The sequence below is a fragment of the Oncorhynchus keta genome, chromosome 10, assembly GCF_023373465.1.
Source record: "Oncorhynchus keta strain PuntledgeMale-10-30-2019 chromosome 10, Oket_V2, whole genome shotgun sequence".
Taxonomy (NCBI): domain Eukaryota; kingdom Metazoa; phylum Chordata; class Actinopteri; order Salmoniformes; family Salmonidae; genus Oncorhynchus; species Oncorhynchus keta.
This window is the reverse complement of record NC_068430.1, coordinates 3,746,842-3,773,783: the sequence shown is the minus strand read 5'-3', so window position 1 is coordinate 3,773,783 and position 26,942 is coordinate 3,746,842. Positions and strand designations below refer to the sequence as shown.

Genomic DNA, 26,942 nt, shown 5'->3' with positions numbered 1-26,942 from the left:
CACCTACATATACAGATTACCCCAACTAGCCTGTACCCCTCCACACTGACACGGTACCGTGCCCCCTGTATATAGCCTCCAAATTGACTCTGTACCGGTGCCCCCTGTATATAGCCTCCACATTGACTCTGTACCGGTAGCCCCTGTATATAACCTCCATACTGACTCGGTACCGGTGCCCCCTGTATATAGTCTCCACAAAGACTCAGTACCGTAACACCCTGTATATAGCCTCCACATTGACTCTGTAATGGTACCCCCTGTATATAGCCTCCACAAAGACTCAGTACCGTAACACCCTGTATATAGCCTCCACAAAGACTCAGTACCGTAACACCCTGTATATAGCCTCCACAAAGACTCAGTACCGTAACACCCTGTATATAGCCTCCACAAAGACTCAGTACCGTAACACCCTGTATATAGCCTCCACAAAGACTCAGTACCGTAACACCCTGTATATAGCCTCCACAAAGACTCAGTACCGTAACACCCTGTATATAGCCTCCACAAAGACTCAGTACCGTAACACCCTGTATATAGCCTCCACAAAGACTCAGTACCGTAACACCCTGTATATAGCCTCCACAAAGACTCAGTACCGTAACACCCTGTATATAGCCTCGTTATTGTTATTGTTATTGTTATTCTGTTACTTTTATTATTACTTTTTCTACTTGGTAAATATTACCAAGTCTACTTGGTAAATATTTTCTTCTTCTTGAACTGCACTGTTGGTTAAGGGCTTATAAGCATTTCACGGTAAAGTCTACACTTGTTGTATTCGGCGCATGTGACAAATCAAGTTTGAATTGAACTCCTTCAAGACCGTTGGAAAAGCATTCCAGGTGAAGCTGGTTGAGAGAATGCCAAGAGTGTGCAAAAGCTGTCATCATATCAAAGGGGCGGCTACTTTGAAGAATCTCAAATATAAAATATTTTTTTCGATTTGTTTAAAACTTTTTTTTGGTTAATACATGATTCCATATGTGTTATTTCATAGTGTTGATGTCGTCACTATTATTCTACAATGTAGAAAAAAGTACAAAACAAATCAAAACCATTGAATGAGTAGGTGTGTCCAAACTTTTGACTGGTACTGTATAAGGTACTGTATACCCTAAAAGGTCACATAGTCAGCAAAGACTACGGAATAAGCTAGTGTTGTCGTCGTCCCCTCCCTCAGGGAAACGCTGTTAAATTAAAGAAATGTAGAAAAGTGAAGAAGGGGAATGAGCAAAGGGAGTGGTACGGGGGGCTGAGATGACGATCCTGATCAGTGTCAGAACTCAAAGCATCTCCCCCTCGTTCTCTAATCATTTCACTTTGGAACACTCTACCACCTCCGTCAGAGCGATCTAGTGTGACAGGCTGCCAGTGGGAATTCTGAATGTACTAGCTAACTGATAAACACATGTAAGCATCCAGCGAGTGATGTAAGGCAAGCCAGCCAGCCACAGAACGAGCAAGCTAACTGGTAAACATGCCTCACAAGATAGGCTACTGCAAGGCAGCCACACACAGCACAAACTAGCAAACTGGTACACAAGCACCCCGTTTACTGCAAGGCAAGCCAGTCACACATTATGAGCAAGCTAACTGGTACACAATGCATCCAGTTAGGGTACATTAAGTCATGCCTGCCACAAACAGAATGGGCTAGCTAACTGGTACGCAATGTCAGAATCTAGAGAGTACTGCAAGCCAGCCACACAGAACATGAGCTAGCATCCACTGAGGGTACGCAACAAATCATCCAGTGTTTTGCAAGCGAGTCACACAGCAAAGGCCAGCTAACTCATACACTAGCATCCAGTTAGGGTACATCAGCTAACACACTAGCATCCAGTTAGGGTACATCAGCTAACACACTAGCATCCAGTTATGGTACATCAGCTAACACACTAGCATCCAGTTCGGGTACATCAGCTAACACACTAGCATCCAGTTAGGGTACATCAGCTAACACACTAGCATCCAGTTAGGGTACATCAGCTAACACACTAGCATCCAGTTAGGGTACATCAGCTAACACACTAGCATCCAGTTAGGGTACATCAGCTAACACACTAGCATCCAGTTAGGGTACATCAGCTAACACACTAGCATCCAGTTAGGGTACATCAGCTAACACACTAGCATCCAGTTAGGGTACATCAGCTAACACACTAGCATCCAGTTAGGGTACATCAGCTAACACACTAGCATCCAGTTAGGGTACATCAGCTAACACACTAGCATCCAGTTAGGGTACATCAGCTAACACACTAGCATCCAGTTAGGGTACATCAGCTAACACACTAGCATCCAGTTAGGGTACATCAGCTTAGCATCCAGTTAGGGTACATCAGCTAACACACTAGCATCCAGTTAGGGTACATCAGCTAACACACAGCATCCAGTTAGGGTACATCAGCTAACACACTAGCATCCAGTTAGGGTACATCAGCTAACACACTAGCATCCAGTTAGGGTACATCAGCTAACACACTAGCATCCAGTTAGGGTACATCAGCTAACACACTAGCATCCAGTTAGGGTACATCAGCTAACACACTAGCATCCAGTTAGGGTACATCAGCTAACACACTAGCATCCAGTTAGGGTACATCAGCTAACACACTAGCATCCAGTTAGGGTACATCAGCTAACACACTAGCATCCAGTTAGGGTACATCAGCTAACACACTAGCATCCAGTTAGGGTACATCAGCTAACACACTAGCATCCAGTTAGGGTACATCAGCTAACACACTAGCATCCAGTTAGGGTACATCAGCTAACACACTAGCATCCAGTTAGGGTACATCAGCTAACACACTAGCATCCAGTTAGGGTACATCAGCTAACACACTAGCATCCAGTTAGGGTACATCAGCTAACACACAAGCATCCAGTTAGGGTACATCAGCTAACACACTAGCATCCAGTTAGGGTACATCAGCTAACACACTAGCATCCAGTTAGGGGGGTCAAACATACACCAGCATAAAGATCACTAGGGGTGGACATAAAAACACTAGCATCCAGTTAGGGTAACATCAGACATCAATCCCTTTATCTCTCTCTCTGTGTTAGACCAGATACATCAGGGCTCTGTCTGTCTGTCTGTCTGTCTGTCTGTCTGCCTACTGTCACTAGACCAGACACATCAGAGATCTGTCTGTCTGTCTGTCACACATGTTAGACCAGACACATCAGGGACACACAGTTGTTGACAGTTTTACAGCTCAGCATTTAACAAAACCATAGTTTTATATCTTTATGTTTCAAGCCAAATGTGGCAAAATGTCGCAAAGTTCAAGGGGGCTGAATACGAGCACCCTAAGGGTCTCGAACCCACCCCTGTGCAACTGGGTCCTGTGCAACTGGGTCCTGGACTTTCTGACGGGCCACCCCGCTGATCCTCAACACTGGGGCCCCACAAGGGTGCGTTCTCAGCCCTCTCCTGTACTCCCTGTTCAACCATGACTGCGTGGCCATGCACGCCTCCAACTGAATCATCAAGTTTGCAGACAACACTACAGTGGTAGGCTTGATACCAACAACAACGAGACGGCCTAAAATAACCTCACACTCAACATTAAAGGAGATGTTTGTGGACTTCAGGAAACAGCAGAGGGAATCTATCCTATCCACATCGACAGGATAGTAGTGGAGAACGTGGAAAGTTGTAAGTTCATCGGCACATCACGGACGAACTGAAATGGTCCACTCACACGCAACAGCGCCTCTTCAACCTCAAGAGGCTGATGTAATTTGAATTGTCACCAAAAACCCTCAAACTTTTACAGATGCACAATCGAGAGTATCCTGTCAGGCTGTGTCACCGCCTGGTATGGCAACTGCTCCGCCCACAACCGTAAGGCTCGCCAGAGGGTCGTGAGGTGTCGTGTCTTTGGCTATGCCGGATTAAATTATATGACATGCTATTCTATAAAATCCTTTCTCTGTAATTAATATTACCTGATTGAGCTAATCATGTAAATGTAATTAACTAGAAAGTCGGGGCACCACAAAATAATATTTATAGAGCAGTTGTCTTCCGAATAAACTCTTAATAAAGACCTAGTAATATTTTACATTAATGGCAGTCAATATTAATCGTCACCTTATTTCAGTCTCATCTGAAAGTTGTAAATTCTTGGTTATCTTCATGAACCCTGGCTAACAAGTTGAATCAGCAATGTAAAATTGGGTTTAATTATTTATTTAATTATTTATTTACTAAATACCTAACTAATCACACAGAATTACATATACACAGAATGAATCATACCTTGATTACAAATTACGTCATAAAGGAAAATGTCCTTAGTGGGCGGAACAGATATGACAGCTGGTTACACAAAGAAAAGGGGGCTGCGTTTGAGTGAAAGAGCGGGAAGACTGAGGAACAAAGGGAGAAGCCAAGTCTCTATCGTAAATACAGAATCTTATGCATTCTAAATTACCGCCCATTTGGAAAAGGAAAATTCAATAAATATTTACTCTGAGCTGCGCTTCGGTAGGTTGGTGGTAGATGGAAGGCCGTGTTGCCCAACATAGTCCTTTGAAGAATGTATCTACTGGTAAATTAGATACGCTCTAGTAACGTCGTTGTGTGGTAGACGGGATACTCTGTCTGTTCTTTCCTAGCCCCCGTTTGCAGCTTCTGTCGCTAACTCAACGGATTGGAGGTATCACTTCTGTAGTGAATAAGAGTTCAAAGTTCATACCATTCGCAACCAAAGCTCACGCTGAGGTCGGCTTCGTTCTGTAGTCATTAGCTGAACCATTCTGACATCGGACCGTCGTCCTCACATCCTCGGAACAGGAGGTTACATTTTCGTCAAGGCTTTATATAGTGGAGGGAGAAGGGTGTGTCTTCATAGTTATATAGCCCATGTCTCTTCACAGGGGCGGGCCACTGATTGAGCAGAGCCATAACCTTATGAAAACCCAAATCTCTCTTTTGGAAGCTGAAATTACATTTCATCTTTTCACCAATAATTGTATATTCAAACATTTAAATTGCCCAACAATTCCATGTGAATCTGATAGCTCTAATGTGTAGATTTTCCACTGTAGAATTTAGGTCATTGATGAGAATGTATCAGATGACAACCGAACTGACATCATATTCATTAAGTACCACCACATATGTTCAACTGGTCGGATTACCAGAATATAGTTCATTTCCGCCCACCTTCTGATGTTCCCAGAATCTCTATGTTAACCAAGGGGTTTGCAAATGTCACATCAGTAGGATAGAGAGAGGAAAAAGGGGGGAGAGGTATTTATGACTGTCATAAACCTACCCCCAGGCCAATGTCGTGACAGAGGTCTGCACAACGCATCACCGGGGACAAACTACCTGCTCTCCATGACACCTACACCACCCGATGTCACAGGAAGGCCAAAAAGATCATCAAGGGCAACAACCACCCGAGCCACTGCCTGTTCACCCCGCTATCATCCAGAAGGAGAGGTCAGTACAGGTGCATCAAAGCTGGGACCGGGAAGCTGTTTCTCTATCTCAAGGCCATCAGACGGTTAAACACCCATCATTGAGTGGCTGCAATCAGACTGTTAAACAGCCACCACTAACATTGGGTGGCTAATGCCAACATACTAACTCAAGTCTCTAGCCACTTAAAAAATAAAACATTGGATGTAATAAATGTATCACTAGCCACTTTAAAACCTCTTCGGGATTGGCGGCTACATTTTCACTTTTGGATAAATAGCGTGCCCAATTTCAACTTCCTGCTACTCATCCCCAGAATATAAGATATGCATATTATCAGTAGAATTGGAAGTTTCTAAAACTGTTTGAATCATGTCTGTGTGTACAACGGAACTTATGTAGCAGGCAAACCATTCAGTTTTTTTTTTAGGTCACTGTCTATTCAATGAGATTTCATTGGGAAACTAGAATTCTTAGGGACTTGTTTGCAGTTCCTACCGCTTCCACTGGATGTCGCCAGTCTTTAGAAAGTGGTTGAGGTTATTCGTTTGTGTAATGAGGAAGTACGGCCATCTTGTCACGGATTTCATATGGTGAAGGAGAGTCGGACCAAACTGCAGCGTGTCGATTGCGATCCATGTTTATTGAAACAAAACGTAAACACGACTAAACACAAATACTACAAAACAAAATAAACGAAACGAAACGAAACCCGAAAACAGCCTATACTTGTGTCAACTAACACAGCACAAAGGACATCAAGACACTCAGGACAATCACCCACAATACAACCAAAGAATATGGCTGCCTAAATATGGTTCCCAATCAGAGACAACGATAAACACCTGCCTCTGATTGAGAACCACTTCAGACAGCCATAGACTTTCCTAGAACACCCCACTAACCTACAATCCCACTAAGCTACACACCACATACAAAAACCCATGTCACACCCTGGCCTGACCAAATACATGAAGAAAACACAAAATACTTTGACCAGGGCGTGACACATCTTGAATCAGTGTAACGTTATGTGTACTGTTTGAGAGTTGCGCTAGACTAGAAAGCATGCTTGAGTTTGTTGTCATCCTGTACTGAAAAAAGATAGACCCATCTTCGATTTGATCGATTGTTAACCCTTAAAAATACCTAAAGTTGTATTACAAAAGTAGTTTGAAATGTTTTGGCAAAGTTTACAGGTAACTTTTGAGATATTTATATATTTTTTTCTGGATCAAACGTGCCAAATAAATGGACATTTTGGATATATTTCGACTGAAGAAGCTCGTCAAAGGTAAGGCATGAATTATATTTTTATTTCTGCGTTTTGTGTTGCGCCTGCAGGGTAGAAATATGCTATTCTCTTTTTGTTTACTGTTGTGCTATCATCAGATAATAGCTTATTATGCTTTCTATCCTTTTTGAAATCTGACATGTTGGCTGGATTCACAACGAGTGTAGCTTTAATTTGGTATCTTACATGTGTGATTTAATGAAAGTTTGATTTTTATATCATTTTACTTGAATTTGGCGCTCTGCATTTTCCCTGGCTATTGGCCAAGTGGGACGCAAGGGTCCCCCAAATCCAGAGAGGTACAATGCCATTTTATATAATGTTTACATACCCTACATTACTCATCTCGTATGTATATACTGTACTCTATACCATCTACTGCATCTTGCCTATGCCGCACGGCCGCACGGCCATCGCTCATCCATATATTTATATGTACATATTCTTATTCATTCCTTTACACTTGTGTGTATTAGGTAGTTGTTGTGAAATTGTTAGATTACTTGTTAGATATTACCGCACGGACGGAACTAGAAGCACAAGTATTTCTCTACACTCGCATTAACATCTGCTAACCATGTCTATGTGACCAATAAAAATGTAATTTGATTTGATTTACATATGACCAGGGCTTACAAGTATCTGGTCAAAGTAGTGCACTATGTTGGTGAACAGGATGCCAAAAGGTACACAACCTCTGTCTATCCTGTACAGCCGACTATGCCAGACCTCTTTCATGTTAATTAACACATTCACACTCTACAGTACAGTGGTTCTTTCTTTAAAAGTTTAGAGCTTTATGTGGACTGGGGACTGGGGAATGTGGACTGGGGACTGGGGTATGGGGAATATGGACTGGGGACTGGGGAATGTGGACTGGGGACTGGGGTATGGGGAATGTGGACTGGGGACTGGGGAATGGGAACTAGGGACTAGGGAGTGGGGAGTGGGGACTGGGGAATGGGAACTAGGGACTAGGGAGTGGGGAGTGGGGAGTGGGGACTAGGGAGTGGGGACTGGGGAGTGGGGAGTGGGGAATGGGGAATGGGAACTAGGGACTAGGGAGTGGGGAGACTGGGGACTGGGGAGTGGGGAGTGGGGAGTGGGGAGTGGGGAATGGGGAATGGGGACTAGGGAGTGGGGAATGGGGACTAGGGACTAGGGACTAGGGACTGGGGACTAGGGATTCGGGAGTGGGGAGTGGGGAATGGGGACTAGGGACTAGGGACTGGGGACTGGGGACTAGGGAGTGGGGAATGGGGACTAGGGACTGGGGAGTGGGGAGTGGGGAATGGGGAGTGGGGAGTGGGGACTGGGGACTGGGGAGTGGGGAGTGGGGAGTGGGGAATGGGGACTAGGGACTAGGGACTGGGGACTAGGGACTCGGGAGTGGGGAGTGGGGAATGGGGATTAGGGAGTGGGGAGTGGGGACTAGGGACTTGGGAGTGGGGAATGGGGAGTGGGGAATGGGGTCTAGGGACTTGGGAGTGGGGAGTGGGGAATGGGGAATGGGGTCTAGGGACTAGGTACTGGGGACTGGGGACTGGGGAATGGGGACTGGGGACAGGGGAGTGGGGACTGGGGTATGGGGAATATTGACTGGGGACTGGGGTATGGGGAATGTGGACTGGGGAATGGGGGCTAGGGACTGGGGAGTGGGGAGTGGGGAGTGGGGAATGGGGAGTGGGGAGTGGGGAATGGGGAGTGGGGAGTGGGGAATGGGGAATGGGGAGTGGGGAGTGGGGAGTGGGGAGTGGGGAATGGGGAGTGGGGAGTGGGGAGTGGGGTCTAGGGACTGGGGAATGGGGAATGGGGACTAGGGACTGGGGAGTGGGGAGTGGGGAGTGGGGAATGGGGAGTGGGGAGCGGGGAATGGGGACTAGGGACTGGGGAGTGGGGAATGGGGTCTAGGGACTGGGGACTGGGGACTGGGGAATGGGGAATGGGGAATGGGGACTAGGGACTGGGGTCTGGGAAGTGGGAAGTGGGGAATGGGGACTAGGGACTGGGGAGTGGGGAATGGGGAGTGGGGTCTAGGGACTGGGGAATGGGGAATGGGGACTAGGGACTGGGGAGTGGGGAGTGGGGAGTGGGGAATGGGGACTGGGGACTGGGGACTGGGGACTGGGGAATGGGGAGTGGGGAGCGGGGAATGGGGACTAGGGACTGGGGAGTGGGGAGTGGGGAGTGGGGAGTGGGGAATGGGGTCTAGGGACTAGGGACTGGGGACTGGGGACTGGGGAATGGGGAATGGGGACTAGGGACTGGGGTCTGGGAAGTGGGAAGTGGGGAATGGGGACTAGGGACTGGGGAGTGGGGAATGGGGAGTGGGGTCTAGGGACTGGGGAATGCAATACCTTCCTATTTTAGCCGGGTCAAGATTTGTTCTTGTAACATTTGCATCATTTACACACATCAGTCACGTGTGTTTCTTTGCTACAATAAGGAACTGTTATTCCATCCAACCCAACAACAAGTGATGGAGAGCTTTACATGTGGCTTTTCTCACAGCAGGCTGAACAGCAGGAGTTTTCTCCCTCTTCGTCAGAGAGAGTAGAGAGATGGTCCAGTGAAACCACACAGCAGCCCAGAGTCCCTCAGCCGTCGCTCTGTCTTTCAATCAGACACACCCCCTGTGTGTGTGTGTGTGTGTGTGTGTGTGTGTGTGTGTGTGTGTGTGTGTGTGTGTGTGTGTGTGTGTGTGTGTGTGTGTGTGTGTGTGTGTGTGTGTGTGTGTGTTTGTGTGTGTGTATACACATGCCTGTGTGTGTGCGTGAGTGAGTGAGTGAGTTCAAACCCCGCAGCAATCCTTCTCTCCTATCACTCAGCCAGACTGAACCCTGTCCCTTCTCCTCCTTCCCTTCCCGTCCTCCCCCTCTCCCTCCCCTCACCCCCTCCCCAACCTCAGGGCCCCAGAAACACCCATTCCCATAAATCATTAGCTGATAAAGAAAAAAAAGTATCTCTGAAAACATCAAAGGGGAACTATTTATTAATTTGACACCTGTGGGCTCTCCCCCGACCAATTACACCCTGTAGCTCAAGGTTACAGACTCCAGCAGCTCCAACTCAGTCTCACAGTTTCATCCGTCCAGTGTCTCGCTAAGGCGCAGATGACATCACTCAGTGGTAGACTTGACCCTGCACGACTCAGAGTCTGCTTTCCAAATGGAACGCTATTCCCTATTTAGTGCACTACTTATGACCCAAATGGCACCCTATTCACCCTAAAAAGGGATTAGGGAATAGGGAATAGGGAATAGGGAATAGGGAATAGGAAACAGGGAATAGGAAACAGGGATTAGGGAATAGGGAATAGGGAATAGGGAAAAGCGAATAGGAAATAGGGAATAGGGAATAGGAAACATGGAATAGGGAATAGAGTGCCATTTGCGACACACCTGGCACAATCAGAGAGGCTGTGATCTAATCTTGACAGAGGGCAGCCTTCGCTAACAGGCCTAACTGCAAAACACACACTCACACAAGCTTGCACGCACACACATAAACACACACACACACATATACGCACACATACACAAACACACACCGTACCATCCTGCCCATAGACAAACATGACACAGTTGTGTGTGATCGTTCAGGATAACAGACTTCCATCATTAGGATCATGTATAATTTGTTCTGGGATTCCTCGTTGAGGTTACCATAGTAACATAGTTTACCACATCAGTCACAGGCTTCATTATTAAGTGCATGGATGATGTCGTCCCCCACAGTGAGTGTGCGTACATATCCCAACCAGAATCCGTGGATTTACAGGCTACATTCCCACAGATCTAGGTCCTTCTGTAGCACAGTTGGTAGAGCATGGCGCTTGTAACGCCAGGGTAATGGGTTCGATTCCCGGGACCACCCATACGTAGAATGTATGCACACATGACTGTAAGTCGCTTTGGATAAAAGCGTCTGCTAAATGGCATATATTGATAGAGCTGCCGCTTTCAAGGAGCGGGGCACTAATCCGGACGCTTATAAGAAATCCCGTAACGACTTCCGACGAGCCATCAAGCAGTCAAAATGCCAATACAGGACTAAGATCGAATCCTCATCGGATGTGGCAGAACATGCAAACTATCACGGATTACAAAGAGAAACCCAGCCGCGAGCTGCCCAGACTGTGTCATCTCACTCTCCATAGCCGACGTAAGGAAGACATTTAAACAGGTTAACATTCAGTCAGATTACAAGGATGTGTGCTTTGCTGACCAGCTGACAAGTGACTTCACTGACATTTTCAACGTCTCACTTACTGAGTCTGTAATACCAACATATTTCAAGCAAACCACCCTAGTCTCTGTGCCCAACAATGCCAAGGTAACCTGCCTAAATCACTATCGCCCAGTAGCACTCACATCTGTAGCCATGAAATGCTTTGAAAGGCTGGTCATGGCTCACATCAACATCATCTTCCCAAACACCCGGGACCCACTCCAATTCGCATACCACCACAACAGGGCCACCGATGAAACGATCTCTATTGCACTCCACACTGCCCTATTCCACCTGTACAAGAGGAACACCTATGTGAGAACGCTGTTCATTGACTATAGCTCAGCGTTCAACTCCATAGTGCCCTCCAGTGTGGTGCCAAGACAACAACATCTCCCTCAATGTCAGCAAGACAAAGAAGCTGATCCTGGACTACAGGAAACAAAGGGCAGAGCACGCCACCATCCACATCGGCGGTAAACTGCAGTGGAGCGGGTCGAGAGCTTCAAGTTCCTCGGTGTCCACATCACTAAGGTACTATCATGTCATGTGCCATACACACCCACACAGTCGTGAAGAAGGCACGACAACGCCTCGTCCCCCTCAGGAGGCTGAAAAGATTTACGAATGGGCCCTCAGATATTCAACAATGTCTACAGCTGAACCATCGAGAGCATCCTGACTGGCTGCATCGCCGCTTGGTATGGCAACTGCTTGGCATCCGACCGGAAGGCGCTACAGAGGTTTAGTGCTACAGAGGTTAGACCCAGTACGTCACTGGGGCTGAGCTCCCTGTCATCCAGGACCTCTATACCAGGCGGTGTCAGAGGAAGACCCTGAAAATTGTCAAAGACTCCAGCCACCCAAGTCATAGACTGTTCTCGCTGCAACCCGCACGGCAAGCGGTACCGATGCAACAAGTCTGGAACCAACAGGACGCTAAACAGCTTCTACCCCCAAGCCGTATGACTGTTAAATAGTTAGTCCTGGTAGCTATTGGTTAACTAATTAACTATCTGCATTGACCTTTTCACTCATCACATATACTACTGTTACTATTTATTATCTATCCCCTTGCCTAGTCACTTTATCCCTACCTAATATAATAATAATAATATATGCCATTTAGCAGACGCTTTTATCCAAAGCGACTTACAGTCATGTGTGCATACATTCTACGTATGGGTGGTCCCGGGAATCGAACCCACTACCCTGGCGTTACAAGCGCCATGCTCTACCAACTGAGCTACAGAAGGACCTACCTAGAATATGTACATATCTTCATCAATTACATTGTACCCCTGCACATTGACTTGGTACTGGTATCCCGTGTATATAGCCAAGTTATCGTTACTCATTGTGTATTTATTCTGTGTGTTATTATTTTATAATTATTTATCTTTATTTCTTGATGTATTGTTGGGAAGCATGTATGTTGTTTATGAAGCTTGTGACAAATATAATCTGATTTGATGTAGCTACTGTAACTAGTGTTGCTCCAGAATCAGAATCAGATAAAATACCTTTGGACTTGCATTATGAGTTTGTTCATGTAATGTCAGGCAGACATTTTACATCTTTAAGTTGTGTTGCGTAATAAAGACAGTACATATCCTTTACTGTGCATTGGCTAAATGTACTGCATTACAGTTTCCTGAGGCTTCTTCATTTGTTGAATGCTTTGGTCAATATGGTAAAAACATATATATATTGCTATATTGCATCATGTCTATATAAAAATATATATTTCGCAAGTACATCTCGCAATATACTGCATGTATTATTTAATTGCATTGTTCAATATTCCTCCATAACTATTCTTCCACTACTTCTACAGAATGTAGGAGAAGGACAACAGACAGTATTGGTGCTAGTATACAGTCTACGTCTACAGAATGTAGGAGAAGGACAACAGACAGTATTGGTGCTAGTATACAGTCTACGTCTACAGAATGTAGGAGAAGGACAACAGACAGTATTGGTGCTAGTATACAGTCTACGTCTACAGAATGTACTGTGGACGACAACAGACAGTATTGGTGCTAGTATACAGTCTACGTCTACAGAATGTACTGTGGACGACAACAGACAGTATTTGTATACAGTGCAGAATGTACTGTATACAGTCTACGTCTACAGAATGTACTGTGGACGACAACAGACAGTATTGGTGCTAGTATACAGTCTACGTCTACAGAATGTACTGTGGACGACAACAGACAGTATTGGTGCTAGTATACAGTCTACGTCTACAGAATGTACTGTGGACGACAACAGACAGTATTGGTGCTAGTATACAGTCTACGTCTACAGAATGTACTGTGGACGACAACAGACAGTATTGGTGCTAGTATACAGTCTACGTCTACAGAATGTACTGTGGACGACAACAGACAGTATTGGTGCTAGTATACAGTCTACGTCTACAGAATGTACTGTGGACGACAACAGACAGTATTGGTGCTAGTATACAGTCTACGTCTACAGAATGTACTGTGGACGACAACAGACAGTATTGGTGCTACAGTCTACGTACAGAATGTACTGGACGACAACAGACAGTATTGGTCTACAGAATGTACTGTGGACGACAACAGACAGTATTGGTGCTAGTATACAGTCTACGTCTACAGAATGTAGGAGAAGGACAACAGACAGTATTGGTGCTAGTATACAGTCTACGTCTACAGAATGTACTGTGGACGACAACAGACAGTATTGGTGCTAGTATACAGTCTACGTCTACAGAATGTAGGAGAAGGACAACAGACAGTATTGGTGCTAGTATACAGTCTACGTCTGCAGAATGTAGGAGATCGACAACAGACAGCATTGGTGCTAGTATACAGTCTACGTCTACAGAATGTACTGTGGACGACAACAGACAGTATTGGTGCTAGTATACAGTCTACGTCTACAGAATGTACTGTGGACGACAGGAGACAGTATTGGTGCTAGTATACAGTCTACGTCTACAGAATGTACTGTGGACGACAACAGACAGTATAGGTGCTAGTATACAGTCTACGTCTACAGAATGTACTGTGGACGACAACAGACAGTATCGGTGCTAGTATACAGTCTACGTCTACAGAATGTACTGTGGACGACAACAGACAGTATTGGTGCTAGTATACAGTCTACGTCTACAGAATGTACTGTGGACGACAACAGAGAGTATTGGTGCTAGTATACAGTCTACGTCTACAGAATGTACTGTGGACGACAACAGACAGTATTGGTGCTAGTATACAGTCTACGTGTACAGAATGTACTGTGGACAACAACAGACAGTATTGGTGCTAGTATACAGTCTACGTCTACAGAATGTACTGTGGACGACAACAGACAGTATTGGTGCTAGTATACAGTCTACGTCTACAGAATGTACTGTGGACGACAACAGACAGTATTGGTGCTAGTATACAACGTCTACAGAATGTACTGTGGACGACAACAGACAGTATTGGTGCTAGTATACAGTCTACGTCTACAGAATGTACTGTGGACGACAACAGACAGTATTGGTGCTAGTATACAGTCTACGTCTACAGAATGTACTGTGGACGACAACAGACAGTATTGGTGCTAGTATACAGTCTACGTCTACAGAATGTAGGAGAAGGACAACAGACAGTATTGGTGCTAGTATACAGTCTACGTCTACAGAATGTAGGAGAAGGACAACAGACAGTATTGGTGCTAGTATACAGTCTACGTCTACAGAATGTAGGAGAAGGACAACAGACAGTATTGGTGCTAGTATACAGTCTACGTCTACAGAATGTAGGAGAAGGACAACAGAGAGTATTGGTGCTAGTATACAGTCTACGTCTACAGAATGTACTGTGGACGACAACAGACAGTATTGGTGCTAGTATACAGTCTACGTCTACAGAATGTACTGTGGACGACAACAGACAGTATTGGTGCTAGTGTACAGTCTACGTCTACAGAATGTACTGTGGACGACAACAGACAGTATTGGTGCTAGTATACAGTCTACGTCTACAGAATGTAGGAGAACGACAACAGACAGTATTGGTGCTAGTGTACAGTCTACGTCTACAGAATGTACTGTGGACGACAACAGACAGTATTGGTGCTAGTATACAGTCTACGTCTACAGAATGTACTGTGGACGACAACAGACAGTATTGGTGCTAGTATACAGTCTACGTCTACAGAATGTACTGTGGACGACAACAGACAGTATTGGTGCTAGTATACAGTCTACGTCTACAGAATGTACTGTGGACGACAACAGACAGTATTGGTGCTAGTATACAGTCTACGTCTACAGAATGTACTGTGGACGACAACAGACAGTATTGGTGCTAGTATACAGTCTACGTCTACAGAATGTACTGTGGACGACAGGAGACAGTATTGGTGCTAGTATACAGTCTACGTCTACAGAATGTACTGTGGACGACAACAGACAGTATTGGTGCTAGTATACAGTCTACGTCTACAGAATGTACTGTGGACGACAACAGACAGTATTGGTGCTAGTATACAGTCTACGTCTACAGAATGTAGGAGAAGGACAACAGACAGTATTGGTGCTAGTATACAGTCTACGTCTACAGAATGTACTGTGGACGACAACAGACAGTATTGGTGCTAGTATACAGTCTACGTCTACAGAATGTAGGAGAAGGACAACAGACAGTATTGGTGCTAGTATACAGTCTACGTCTGCAGAATGTAGGAGATCGACAACAGACAGCATTGGTGCTAGTATACAGTCTACGTCTACAGAATGTACTGTGGACGACAACAGACAGTATTGGTGCTAGTATACAGTCTACGTCTAAAGAATGTACTGTGGACGACAGGAGACAGTATTGGTGCTAGTATACAGTCTACGTCTACAGAATGTACTGTGGAGACAACAGACAGTATAGGTGCTAGTATACAGTCTACGTCTACAGAATGTACTGTGGACGACAACAGACAGTATCGGTGCTAGTATACAGTCTACGTCTACAGAATGTACTGTGGACGACAACAGACAGTATTGGTGCTAGTATACAGTCTACGTCTACAGAATGTACTGTGGACGACAACAGAGAGTATTGGTGCTAGTATACAGTCTACGTCTACAGAATGTACTGTGGACGACAACAGACAGTATTGGTGCTAGTATACAGTCTACGTGTACAGAATGTACTGTGGACAACAACAGACAGTATTGGTGCTAGTATACAGTCTACGTCTACAGAATGTACTGTGGACGACAACAGACAGTATTGGTGCTAGTATACAGTCTACGTCTACAGAATGTACTGTGGACGACAACAGACAGTATTGGTGCTAGTATACAGTCTACGTCTACAGAATGTACTGTGGACGACAACAGACAGTATTGGTGCTAGTATACAGTCTACGTCTACAGAATGTACTGTGGACGACAACAGACAGTATTGGTGCTAGTATACAGTCTACGTCTACAGAATGTACTGTGGACGACAACAGACAGTATTGGTGCTAGTATACAGTCTACGTCTACAGAATGTAGGAGAAGGACAACAGACAGTATTGGTGCTAGTATACAGTCTACGTCTACAGAATGTAGGAGAAGGACAACAGACAGTATTGGTGCTAGTATACAGTCTACGTCTACAGAATGTAGGAGAAGGACAACAGACAGTATTGGTGCTAGTATACAGTCTACGTCTACAGAATGTAGGAGAAGGACAACAGAGAGTATTGGTGCTAGTATACAGTCTACGTCTACAGAATGTACTGTGGACGACAACAGACAGTATTGGTGCTAGTATACAGTCTACGTCTACAGAATGTACTGTGGACGACAACAGACAGTATTGGTGCTAGTGTACAGTCTACGTCTACAGAATGTACTGTGGACGACAACAGACAGTATTGGTGCTAGTATACAGTCTACGTCTACAGAATGTCGACAACAGAATGTACGTCTACAGAATGTACTGTGGACGACAACAGACAGTATTGGTGCTAGTATACAGTCACGTCTACAGAATGTACTGTGGACGACAACAGACAGTATTGGTGCTAGTATACAGTCAGTCTACTACAGAATGTACTGTGGACGACAACAGACAGTATTGGTGCTGTACAGTCTACGTCTACAGAATGTACTGTGGACGACAACAGACAGTATTGGTGCTAGTGTACAGTCTACGTCTACAGAATGTACTGTGGACGACAACAGACAGTATTGGTGCTAGTATACAGTCTACGTCTACAGAATGTACTGTGGACGACAACAGACAGTATTGGTGCTAGTGTACAGTCTACGTCTACAGAATGTACTGTGGACGACAACAGACAGTATTGGTGCTAGTGTACAGTCTACGTCTACAGAATGTACTGTGGACGACAACAGACAGTATTGGTGCTAGTATACAGTCTACGTCTACAGAATGTACTGTGGACGACAACAGACAGTATTGGTGCTAGTATACAGTCTACGTCTACAGAATGTACTGTGGACGACAACAGACAGTATTGGTGCTAGTATACAGTCTACGTCTACAGAATGTACTGTGGACGACAACAGACAGTATTGGTGCTAGTATACAGTCTACGTACAGAATGTACTGTGGCGACAACAGACAGTATTGGTGCTAGTATACAGTCTACGTCTACAGAATGTACTGTGGACGACAACAGACAGTATTGGTGCTAGTATACAGTCTACGTCTACAGAATGTACTGTGGACGACAACAGACAGTATTGGTGCTAGTATACAGTCTACGTCTACAGTCTACAGTAGAATGTACTGTACAGAATGTACTGTGGACAACAGACAGTATTGGTGCTAGTATACAGTCTACGTCTACAGAATGTACTGTGGACGACAACAGACAGTATTGGTGCTAGTATACAGTCTAGTCTACAGAATGTAATGTACTGTCTACAGAATGGACGACAACAGACAGTATTGGTGCTAGTATACAGTCTACGTCTACAGAATGTACTGTGGACGACAACAGACAGTATTGGTGCTAGTATACAGTCTACGTCTACAGAATGTACTGTGGACGACAACAGACAGTATTGGTGCTAGTATACAGTCTACGTCTACAGAATGTACTGTGGACGACAACAGACAGTATTGGTGCTAGTATACAGTCTACGTCTACAGAATGTACTGTGGACGACAACAGACAGTATTGGTGCTAGTATACAGTCTACGTCTACAGAATGTACTGTGGACGACAACAGACAGTATTGGTGCTAGTATACAGTCTACGTCTACAGAATGTACTGTGGACGACAACAGACAGTATTGGTGCTAGTATACAGTCTACGTCTACAGAATGTACTGTGGACGACAACAGACAGTATTGGTGCTAGTATACGTCTACAGAATGTACTGTGGACGACAACAGACAGTATTGGTGCTAGTATACAGTCTACGTCTACAGAATGTACTGTGGACGACAACAGAGAGTATTGGTGCTAGTATACAGTCTACGTCTACAGAATGTACTGTGGACGACAACAGACAGTATTGGTGCTAGTATACAGTCGTCTACAGAATGTACTGTGGACGACAACAGACAGTATTGGTGCTAGTATACAGTCTACGTCTACAGAATGTACTGTGGACGACAACAGACAGTATTGGTGCTAGTATACAGTCTACGTCTACAGAATGTACTGTGGACGACAACAGACAGTATTGGTGCTAGTATACAGTCTACGTCTACAGAATGTACTGTGGACGACAACAGACAGTATTGGTGCTAGTATACAGTCTACGTCTACAGAATGTACTGTGGACGACAACAGACAGTATTGGTGCTAGTATACAGTCTACGTCTACAGAATGTACTGTGGACGACAACAGACAGTATTGGTGCTAGTATACAGTCTACGTCTACAGAATGTACTGTGGACGACAACAGACAGTATTGGTGCTAGTATACAGTCTACGTCTACAGAATGTACTGTGGACGACAACAGACAGTATTGGTGCTAGTATACAGTCTACGTCTACAGAATGTACTGTGGACGACAACAGACAGTATTGGTGCTAGTATACAGTCTACGTCTACAGAATGTACTGTGGACGACAACAGACAGTATTGGTGCTAGTATACAGTCTACGTCTACAGAATGTACTGTGGACGACAACAGACAGTATTGGTGCTAGTATACAGTCGTCTACAGAATGTACTGTGGACGACAACAGACAGTATTGGTGCTAGTATACAGTCTACAGAATGTACTACAGAATGTATACAGTCTACGTCTACAGAATGTACTGTGGACGACAACAGACAGTATTGGTGCTAGTATACAGTCTACGTCTACAGAATGTACTGTGGACGACAACAGACAGTATTGGTGCTAGTATACAGTCTACGTCTACAGAATGTACTGTGGACGACAACAGACAGTATTGGTGCTAGTATACAGTCTACGTCTACAGAATGTACTGTGGACGACAACAGACAGTATTGGTGCTAGTATACAGTCTACGTCTACAGAATGTACTGTGGACGACAACAGACAGTATTGGTGCTAGTATACAGTCTACGTCTACAGAATGTACTGTGGACGACAACAGACAGTATTGGTGCTAGTATACTATACAGAATGTACTGTGGACGACAACAGACAGTATTGGTGCTAGTATACAGTCTACGTCTACAGAATGTACTGTGGACGACAACAGAGAGTATTGGTGCTAGTATACAGTCTACGTCTACAGAATGTACTGTGGACGACAACAGAGAGTATTGGTGCTAGTATACAGTCTACGTCTACAGAATGTACTGTGGACGACAACAGACAGTATTGGTGCTAGTATACAGTCTACGTCTACAGAATGTACTGTGGACGACAACAGACAGTATTGGTGCTAGTATACAGTCTACGTCTACAGAATGTACTGTGGACGACAACAGACAGTATTGGTGCTAGTATACAGTCTCTACAGAATGTCTGTACAGAATGTACTGTGGACGACAACAGACAGTATTGGTGCTAGTATACAGTCCACGTCTACAGAATGTACTGTGGACGACAACAGACAGTATTGGTGCTACGTCTACAGAATGTACTGTGGACGACAACAGACAGTATTGGTGCTAGTATACAGTCTACGTCTACAGAATGTACTGTGGACGACAACAGACAGTATTGGTGCTAGTATACAGTCTACGTCTACAGAATGTACTGTGGACGACAACAGACAGTATTGGTGCTAGTATACAGTCTACGTCTACAGAATGTACTGTGGACGACAACAGACAGTATTGGTGCTAGTATACAGTCTACGTCTACAGAATGTACTGTGGACGACAACAGACAGTATTGGTGCTAGTATACAGTCTACGTCTACAGAATGTACTGTGGACGACAGGAGACAGTATTGGTGCTAGTATACAGTCTACGTCTACAGAATGTACTGTGGACGACAACAGACAGTATTGGTGCTAGTATACAGTCTACGTCTACAGAATGTACTGTGGACGACAACAGACAGTATTGGTGCTAGTATACAGTCTACGTTTATAGAATGTACTGTGGACGACAACAGACAGTATTGGTGCTAGTATACAGTCTACGTTTATAGAATGTACTGTGGACGACAGGAGACTTGACAGCAAGTAGATTTTCTTCTTATTTTCCTTTTTTTTCTCTCCACTAAAAGTCTGCAGGCACAACCTACCGGCGATGGTTGCTCTTTTTGGCAGGATAGTGACAGCTCCCACTGCTGCTTCCTCTAGCTGATGGACAGGGCTGATCTTGGCTCCCCAGCTGTCTGAACCGATCCACAGGAAATGACCCACCTGGTCCGCCCTCTTGCTGGCGTTCAGGATACCCCTGCAATCAGACACACAGATAGAATGAGTAGGATAGCATAGAATTGAACAGTACGTTATAGTCCATCATGCAATTGAAATGGGTATTTTTGTTTTTGCTATGCATTCTCCCAAGCAACCCAGACACCATAGAAACCCACACACACAAACACACATACACGATTCACAGCAGTTTGTCAAACAGTACATTGAATTATCAGTCACACAGCTCCATACAGCAGTTTTTCCATCAGTACATTGATCTATTATCCCCTTGTGCTTCTCAGTAACATGTTCATGTACATTTTTTTTACATGTTTTTGTCATTTAGCAGAGTGACTTACAATCACTGCATTCATCTTAAGATAGCTAGGTGTGACAATCGCATATCACAGGCATGGGAAGTACACTTTCTCCTCAATATAGTAGCTATCAGTGGAGCCAGAGTTCGAATGATAGAGCTGCTAGGTGGGTGAAGTACAAGTCTTGGTTCAGGAAAGGAGGGGGATTATTTAAGATACTCTTTGAAGAGGTAGGGTTTACGGGTGCTGTCCTAGCTTCAGGGGGAAGCTAGTTCCAACATTAGCAGACAAAGAAGAGCTTGGACTGGGCTGAGCGAGAGCTGCCCTACTGTAGGTGGCAGAACGGCGTGTTCAGTTTGGGGTGTAGGGTTTGAGCATAGCCTGAAGGTATGAAGGGACAGTTCCTCTTGCTGCTCAATAGGTATAATGGTCTTGTAGTGGATGCGAGCATTGACTGGAAGCCAGTGGAGAAGGGTGTAGGAGTGTGATAACTTGGGAAGGTTTAAAACCAGGCGGGCTACAGATTTCTGGATAAGTTGCAGGTGTTTGAAGGCACAGACCGGGAGCCCAGACAAGAGCGAGTTGCAGCAGTCCAGATTGGAGATGACAAGTGCCTGGATTAGGACCTGCACCGCTTCGTACGTGAGGAAAGGTCCTACTCTACGGATGTTCCTCTTCCTGTGTGAGGTTGGGTCGTACATAATGCATGTTGTAGAACGTGAACCTGCAGGAGTGAGTCACTGCTTTGATGTTTGCAGAGAACATCAGGGTGTTGTCCAGGGTCACGCCAAGGTTCTTTGCACTCTGGTAGGGGGACACCATGGAGTTATCAACTGTGACTAAGTGGTCTTGAAGGAGAAGAATGGTTGATTGTCATTGTCATAGAAATGATAGGAGAGACCATGTGAGGATATGACGGAGCCTAGTGACTTGGTGTATAAAGAGAAGAGGAGAGGGCCGAGAACCGAGCCCTGGGGGACACCAGTAGTGAGAGTACGTGGTGCAGACACAGATCCTCTCCACGTCACCTGGTAGGAGCGGCCTGCCAGGTTTGGATGCCATCCAAGAGCCTGGACGCCCAGCCCTGAGAAGGTGGAGAGGAGGATCTGATGGTTCACAGTATTGAAGGTAGAGGATAGATCTAGGAGGATGAGAACAGAGAAGGGAGAGTCAGCTTTGGCGGAGCGGAGAGCCTCCGTGACAAAGAGAAGAGCAGTCTCAGTTGAGTGACCCGTCTTGAAGCCTGACTTGTTAGGGTCAAGAACATCGTTCTGAGAGAGATAACGAGAAAGTTCATCGGAGATAAACTTGGAAAGAAAAAGAAAGTAGGGATACAGGTCTATAATTTTTTTGACGTCAGATGAGTGGAGTGTTGGTTTCTTGAGGAGGGGAACAGCTCGAGCCATTTTGAAGTCAGAGGGGACGCAGCCAGCGATCAGGGATGACCTGATGAGGGAAGTGAGTAATGTGAGAATATCTCCAAAGAGAGAGGGAAAAAAAGGCCCATGTGTTGGGTAATATTTCCGTTCCTTTTTCCTCTGAACAAAGAGATAGCGTGAAGAGATATTCCCTCAGTTTCTGTATATTGTCTTGACAGATAAATCAACTGGATGCGGAGTTATATCCGGTTTGATGTGGAACTACAGAACAATTACTCAACCACGCATTGCATTGTGATCTTGCGATCATAACAACAGAAATACAATAACACCAGAACTGTGACAAGACTGATACTTCAATATTTACTGCTGTTAAATGGCTGTGGTGTTGTTGTTTTTGTTCTCTCTACAGTAGTAGGTTTACAAACTGTACGCACGTTCAGTGTTTTAAAAAGCTGAGGATCAAAACGATTTGTTCAGCATAAAGTACAAGACAAGTCTACGTGACTGTGATCTATCATCTAAGCTCAGATGTGGTTTTACTGAAACAATGATTCAACCCTTGGATGAAGACCTAAAGGTTCGTTGTTTCATTATTAAAACCACGTGAACATATTTGACTGCTGTGTGTGGAGTCCTCCTTTCTGCAAACACAGGGATAAATCATTAGCCTCTTAATCGGTGTCACACATTATGCTTGGTGAGATAATGAACAGGAGATACCGGCGCTGTGAGAATGGCGACGGCTCCAAAATGTGTCAGCATTAAATCAAACATTATTGAAGGGAATTAAGTTGACATCGTCCTGAACCTTCTTTTAGCTTTTTAGGTTTAAATTCCTAGGACTCAGCAGCCCATGTGCTGCCAGAACAATATTTAAAATCTTGCTTTGAGTGCCAGCAAACAGAAATCCCTAGGCTTTAGCTAAAAGGGCTAAAAACTAGTAGATACATACCGTATGTCCTCATCTGATGCGAAGAGGATGACTGCCCGGGCGTAACGAGTCTCCAGAAGCAGCCTGATGATCTTGTCGAAGTTCTCCTGCTTGTGATTGTGAGGGATCTTTAAGGACTGAGCGATGCAGATCCCACCTGAAATGGAAAGAGGGAAAATGATGAGCTTCCGGTAAGGTACCTCAAACTGGGAGAAGTACCTGGAAGAAGAACGTTAACTACTAAAAAATTAAAAAATTTAATTTGTAAAAAAAAATTTTAAATGTGAAGAAAATAAATGAAATATGCACAACAATCTTTTAAAACATAAATCCGACGAACATCGAACCAACTCAATTGCAATGATCAAACCTCCCCATACACACTGATCTGAACTGAGGTAAACTACTCCACATGTAACAAAAGGCTTTGCCATAACAGGCTATTACATACTTTACAGTGCCGTACAATATGAAATCCCATAGACATGTTCAAACTTAATATAGTTGAGCTATGCATCACAAAGCCTTTTTGCACACAGTCATTAATTGGACATCTTGGCGTGTGTTACAAGTACATATGAAATATCTACTGTAGGCTACAGTACTGTATGAAATGGTCCATAGCTATGTTGAACAGGGAAGGAAAGTCAAAAGGCAGAATAATTCCGGCTATATTTAATTGAGTCCAAATTCCTGTCACAAACCCCTGAGTTTTAGCTGGGATGTAAGTAGTCTCTGTTTGGTAGCATGAACCTGACTGTAGCAAGCTTAATAACCAGGTCATGTTCATAACTCCCATGTCACTGTAAATATAGAGGTATCGGCATGTTGATTGCAACGAGCTGTCTGTTTTAACTACTGGCACGCAGCTCGGACACCCATGCATACCCCACAAGACATGCCACCGGAGGTGTCTTCACAATCCCCAAGTCCAGAACAGACTATGGGAGGCACACAGTACTACTGTAACGATTCTCGTCCTCGACTGGTGACAAGTATGAAAGATCAGACCAATATGCAGTGTGCTACGTGTCCATGTTAATATTTATTTCAACTGAACACAAAACAAAATAACAAGAGAATGAATGAAAACGAAACAGTTCTGTCTGGTGAAGACACAGAGACAGAAAACAACTACCCACAACTCATAGTGGGAATACAGGCTGCCTAAGTATGGTTCTCAATCAGAGACAATGAATAAACAGCTGCCTCTGATTGGGAACCATACCAGGCCAAACACAGAAATACGAACATAGACTACAAAACATAGAATGCCCACCCCAACTGACCAAAGTAAAACAGAGACATAAAAAAGGAACTAAGGTCAGGACGTGACAACTAAATAGAGCCATGACTAAATGGAACTCTATTCCACATCAGGTAACTGATTCAAGCATTAGAATCAGATTATAAAAAATAAATAAAATAACAGATTAAAAATACACTTTATGGAACAGCGGGGGACTGTGAAGCAACACCAACACAGATACGGACACACGCATGCACACTGACGACAACATGCACACTGACGACAACATGCACACTGACGACAACATGCACACTGACGACAACATGCACACTGACGACAACATGCACACTGACGACAACATGCACACTGACGACAACATGCACACTGACGACAACATGCACACTGACGACAACATGCACACTGACGACAACATGCACACTGACGACAACATGCACACTATACACACACACAAATGATTTAAAAAATAGCATAAACTGCCTGAATTTTGCTGGACCCCAGGAAGATTAGCTGCTGCCCTGGGGATCCATAAACAAATACAAATAAAAATCAGACCCAGGGTCCCCTGAACGCCACATTAGCTCAGGGAACTAACACAAGTCTTCAGGCCTTGAGGCGTGATTATTCATCATGCAGAACTTCCTCTGTTACACTCCAGAGACTGTGTTACCCGACTTCAGACGTATAAAATAGAAGCAATAGAATATACGTGCAGAATATAAAACATTCCAGTCGTGTGTTTAATAAAAAGCACTGCTGCTTTTTGTTGAGTTAAAATTAGATCCTTGTTGTAAACAGAGATCACCCAAAAGGGTTGAGAAGAAACACCTGCTACAAACCGGAGGGTTCCTCAGGCGCCTGAGAAATGTACAACAACAATGTATTTACAGTTTTCCCATTCACAGCAGAAATGCTAACTATCACCCACAATATTAATTTGACAGAATTTTAACATTGAGGGAATGTAGCTTCTTTATATCACCCCCTAACCAGAAGCAGCACTTTTAAGAGCGTGGTACCCAGAACAGTTGAATAGTATTATTCACTGGTCTGTCTGTCTGTCTGTCTGTCTGTCTGTCTGTCTGTCTGTCTGTCTGTCTGTCTGTCTGTCTGTCTGTCTGTCTGTCTGTCTGTCTGCCTGCCTGCCTGCCTGCCTGCCTCTTCCCACCCAGCACACAGGATTCATTACCGACCCTTTATCTTTACGACACTAAAGGCTGAATTTATTGTTCTGTCTGTTTAGGCTCTAATCCTCCTTATCCCTCTCCATCCAACCTGACAAAGCTTGAAAGAATCTACAGAGAAGAATAGGGGAAACTCCCCAAATACAGGTGTGCCAAGCTTGCAGCATCACACCCAAGAAGACTCGAGGCTGTAATCGCTGCCAAAGGTGCTTCAACAAAGGGTCTGAATACTTATGGAAATGTGATATTTAATGTTTTTATGTATAATAAGTTAGCAAAACATTTTAAAAAATAGTTTTTGCTTCATCATTATGGGGTATTGTGTGTAGATTGAAGAGGTAAACAAATATTTAATACATTTTAGAATAAGGCTGTAACGTTAAAAAAAATGTGGAAGAGGTCAAAGGGTCTGAATACCTTCCGGAAGGCACTGTATAGAATCTGATTGGTGTAGAATATTTGCTGTGTAAATCTGGCTGGCCTTGGTTTTCTCTATGGTCCACTTGATGGACCCATTATAGTCTGCAGAGAAACAGAGATCATCACATCTAGATAGACTCACTGATGTCTCTGAGTTAAGACACAATCCTGAGCTCACCTGACCCTTCAAAATTGAACTGACATAATGGAATTGATCACCTGCTCTTAGCCGACCAATTAAATTCCTCTAGAGAGGATGTCACCACACATTCAGAGGTTGAATAAATTGACGAAGACAGTCCTTGTAGATAACAGTGTCACACTTTATTTTGATAGTCTCGATCGTCCATCTGAAACACGCTCTACAGATGGTCATACAAACTATCTGTTGATGAGCAACTGCTTGTTAAGGGTACAGTTAGGGTTTAGAGTAAGGCTTGGTAATGTTAGGGCAAAGGTTAAGCTTGGGCTTAAGGTTAATGGATAGTGTCTATAGATGGACTATCTAAATAAAGTGTACCAATTGTAATTCATCCCTCATCTATGGATTTATAGCTAAATATATACACTATACTATATATAATAATATATCCAAGAAAAACACTATCTGACCATTTTGTTAAATATATACAATATATATATATATATACAGTGGGGCAGAAAAGTATTTAGTCAG

At 44.3% G+C, this 26,942-nt stretch overlaps 1 protein-coding gene across 1 annotated transcript in view; it reads right to left on the bottom strand.

Annotated features, from left to right (window-relative positions):
• LOC118389598 (metabotropic glutamate receptor 7-like) overlaps positions 1-26,942 on the bottom strand; it is a 410,239-nt gene that overhangs the window by 154,233 nt on the left and 229,064 nt on the right. Inside the window, exons 3-4 of the mRNA XM_052528607.1 lie at positions 23,417-23,552; positions 20,648-20,802 (exon numbers count right to left, since the gene is read on the bottom strand). Coding sequence (XP_052384567.1) covers positions 20,648-20,802; positions 23,417-23,552 — 291 coding nt within the window. The remainder of the gene's footprint in view (positions 1-20,647; positions 20,803-23,416; positions 23,553-26,942) is intronic.